Source organism: Monopterus albus, unplaced genomic scaffold, assembly GCF_001952655.1.
Source record: "Monopterus albus unplaced genomic scaffold, M_albus_1.0 scaffold92.1, whole genome shotgun sequence".
NCBI lineage: Eukaryota > Metazoa > Chordata > Actinopteri > Synbranchiformes > Synbranchidae > Monopterus > Monopterus albus.
The window spans coordinates 3,231,455-3,234,929 of record NW_018127972.1 but is presented as its reverse complement, the minus strand read 5'-3'; the positions used below and the strand labels follow the sequence as shown (position 1 = coordinate 3,234,929).

The 3,475-nt window shown below is 36.7% G+C and overlaps 1 protein-coding gene across 3 annotated transcripts in view; it reads left to right on the top strand.

The window, feature by feature from the left end:
- large1 (LARGE xylosyl- and glucuronyltransferase 1) overlaps window positions 1–3,475 on the top strand; it is a 133,339-nt gene that overhangs the window by 89,212 nt on the left and 40,652 nt on the right. For all 3 annotated transcript variants that reach the window (XM_020608235.1, XM_020608237.1, XM_020608236.1), the window contains one exon: window positions 1,317–1,421. In XM_020608235.1, coding sequence (XP_020463891.1) covers window positions 1,317–1,421 — 105 coding nt within the window. The remainder of the gene's footprint in view (window positions 1–1,316; window positions 1,422–3,475) is intronic.

The following is a 3,475-nucleotide window of genomic DNA, read 5'->3' as shown; positions in this document are numbered from 1 at the left end:
TAAAAACATTATACATTCAGTGGCAAAAAGGATGTTTTTATTGAGCTTATAAGTTGTTTACCATAGTAAATACTGTATAGCAGAGGTCTCCAGCCTCTTTTCCTCAGAGTGACTGAGAGCTTATATTGCTTGTTGCATTTATTCACATATTGAAAGTACTCAGTTTAATTTTACCACACAATCCAGTATAGCACAGGTTATTCTAACCCCATCAATGTTTCTGTTTACATGCGTACACTGGCCAAGGCTCTTGGCTGTTTTTTCTGCCTGAATTTTTGACTACTACTTTTTGTTTAAGAGTTACAAACATTAAATCTCATTTTGTTTCTCCTGATGGTAGCATTATGAGTAGTTTTGCTTTAGTTTGTGTTTTCATTTCTTCTGGAATGACTCTCAGATGAAATCACCTCAGAGAGACCTTAACAGTTTTCTCCAAATTTAATTTAATACCACAAGGCTTCAGCCTTTTCTGGGTTTTGAAGATATCTGAACATATTCCAAAAGCTGATGTTAGACAAGCCAGGTTGAAGTGTGAACACCAGAAGAAATTAAGATGTTTCATCATAAAATGAAGTTACAGATGCCTTGAACATCATGTATTACAGATAAACAGAATGGAGAGAATCTTTAAATACTGTAAAATGAAAGTGGATAATAAAATTATCTTTATAATGTAGAGTTAAGTAAATGAATGCTACAAAAAAGAGATGAATATTGAGAACTTGAAAAAAAAATAGTAATGATGATGTTTGCTGTATTCAGGTCAACAGGTTTTGGGTTACATGCGTACACTGGCCAAGGCTCTTGGCTGTTTTTTCTGCCTGAATTTTTGACTACTACTTTTTGTTTAAGAGTTACAAACATTAAATCTCATTTTGTTTCTCCTGATGGTAGCATTATGAGTAGTTTTGCTTTAGTTTGTGTTTTCATTTCTTCTGGAATGACTCTCAGATGAAATCACCTCAGAGAGACCTTAACAGTTTTCTCCAAATTTAATTTAATACCACAAGGCTTCAGCCTTTTCTGGGTTTTGAAGATATCTGAACATATTCCAAAAGCTGATGTTAGACAAGCCAGGTTGAAGTGTGAACACCAGAAGAAATTAAGATGTTTCATCATAAAATGAAGTTACAGATGCCTTGAACATCATGTATTACAGATAAACAGAATGGAGAGAATCTTTAAATACTGTAAAATGAAAGTGGATAATAAAATTATCTTTATAATGTAGAGTTAAGTAAATGAATGCTACAAAAAAGAGATGAATATTGAGAACTTGAAAAAAAAATAGTAATGATGATGTTTGCTGTATTCAGGTCAACAGGTTTTGGGTTTGGTGGAGAACCAGAGTGACTGGTACCTGGGGAACCTGTGGAAGAACCATCGACCCTGGCCGGCTCTGGGCAGAGGTTTCAACACTGGTAAATACATGATGACATTTTGTTAGCATGCTAGCACACAGGACCACATTTAAAACAGCTACTATACAGCCACCTTTGGCAAGCTTTTTAAATATTTTAGATACATTATTGCATTAAAAAATGACCTTTGTTGCCAAAAACACTTGATTTTTGAAGGTACTGTTTGTGGACAGAGCTGCATGGTAGCCAGGCAGCTCCAGAAACATCTTCCAATATCTTCCCCCAATATCTTCTGTTTCCAACATCTTTTAGATATTGCGTTCCACCTCGGAAGTCATCTCACTGCCATCCTACAGTAGCTGTCAGGCAAATGTCCTTCAGACACTGGAACAGGCTGTTTTTCTGGGCTATTTTTGTCAGAGGAGCTGACATCTTTTAAAGTGTGAAATTCACTTGTAAATGGGCAGAAATGCCGATGGTTGGTAACTGATATGTACTGTAATACATTTTTAATGATGCATTTCATTCAAATTAGCTCATTTATGACTTCGGGGACTGATCTTTATAGAATCAGGCGTAATAATGCAAACACAAAATTCCTCTTGATGGGCTTTTCAAGAAGTATGTCTGAACCATAAATCATTACCTTTTGGGGAGACAATGTAGCAAAGATGTGATTTAGTAAATAATTTCAAGTCGATAAAAGCTTTTATGATTTTTAGAAATTGGAAGCTAAAATGTCCAGGCAACAGATGGAGGAGTTCAAATTCTTAACTATGTCCTCTGGTGTATTGAAAGTCACCCGTTTGTTATGGTTATGCTTCTACAGCTGCTTCAAGGGTCTTCAAGCACAAGTAGTTGGAGAAAAATGTATTGCCTGCCTGATGCTCTTAACTTTATCACTAAAGAAGGATGCAAACTTGTTGCCTTTGTTTTCAGAGATAACGACTGGGCCTAACTTTCCAGAAGAAACTGAGAGATTATCATTGATTGTAAATAGTATGCAGTTATTGTTAGCATTTCTACTGATGATGTCAGAGAAAAACGTGTGTCTGGCCATGCTGATTGTGAAATTATAAGAGTGGAGTTTTTCCTCCCTGACCCTTGAGCTTCGTGGAAACTCCACCGAGTTACACATAAGTTATCAGTGTACCTATTAGTGCAGAAAGACACAGATGCTGTACAGCTAATATGAACACTTTGATCTTTTTTGTGTGTGTGCTTTGGAGTTATTTACACAAAACTGTCATAGGTAATTTTCATTTAAAATCAGTAATAGGAAAACATTTGATTGCGGGTGGATTACTTTTATTTTCTGAATTTTTTTCCTACTGTGAATTACTGTCTCCATTTTCAAAAAGTAAAAAGTGAATGCACTCAGTCAGTTTCTTTCCTTACAAGAGTGGAGTGCATTTGCATAGTCACAGATGACATATGCAGACAACAAGTCCCCAACCTATATGACTATAAGACATATAGGTGAGCGGCGTAATGTGTTTTTTTTTTACCTAACCAAGTAGAGTTTGTTCCTAAACCTAGCCGAGTAGTGTGTCTGACATAACATAATGAAACGGTGACAGTTTTGGCCATATGGGTCATATAGGTTGGGGTTTATGTACCAAGTCGCTCACCCCAACCACCTCCTAATGCGGACTCTCTGACTTTATATACGTCTCCGAACTTCTTCCTTTCCTTGTGTCGTAATTACTACGCTTGCTAGAGGTCACCAAACTATAATATAGTATGTAACTGTGGTTTGTAATAACCTGCTGGCAAATCAACATACAGAGTTCTTTTTTACAGGAGGACAGTCTCTATGCAGACATCCACCAGGCTTGTTAAAAAGTTATATGGTAAAACCTTTTCAAAAAGGTGCGGGGTGTAATTTCCCAGAGCCTCAAAGCAGCTGATCGTGAAATTCATTGGATTCCATTACACCTTGTTATTATTTTCTCCTGCCTATATATTTTTTCTCAGCAGGTATTTTCCTTCAGGAGACATACAGCTCTCTCTGTGCTGTTTGGAGCAGGAGGATAATCTCTCTATTGACTATAACCCAAAACAAACAGCACGTTCCACTGCAGCAGTTCTGAAATTTCACAGCAGGCAGAGTT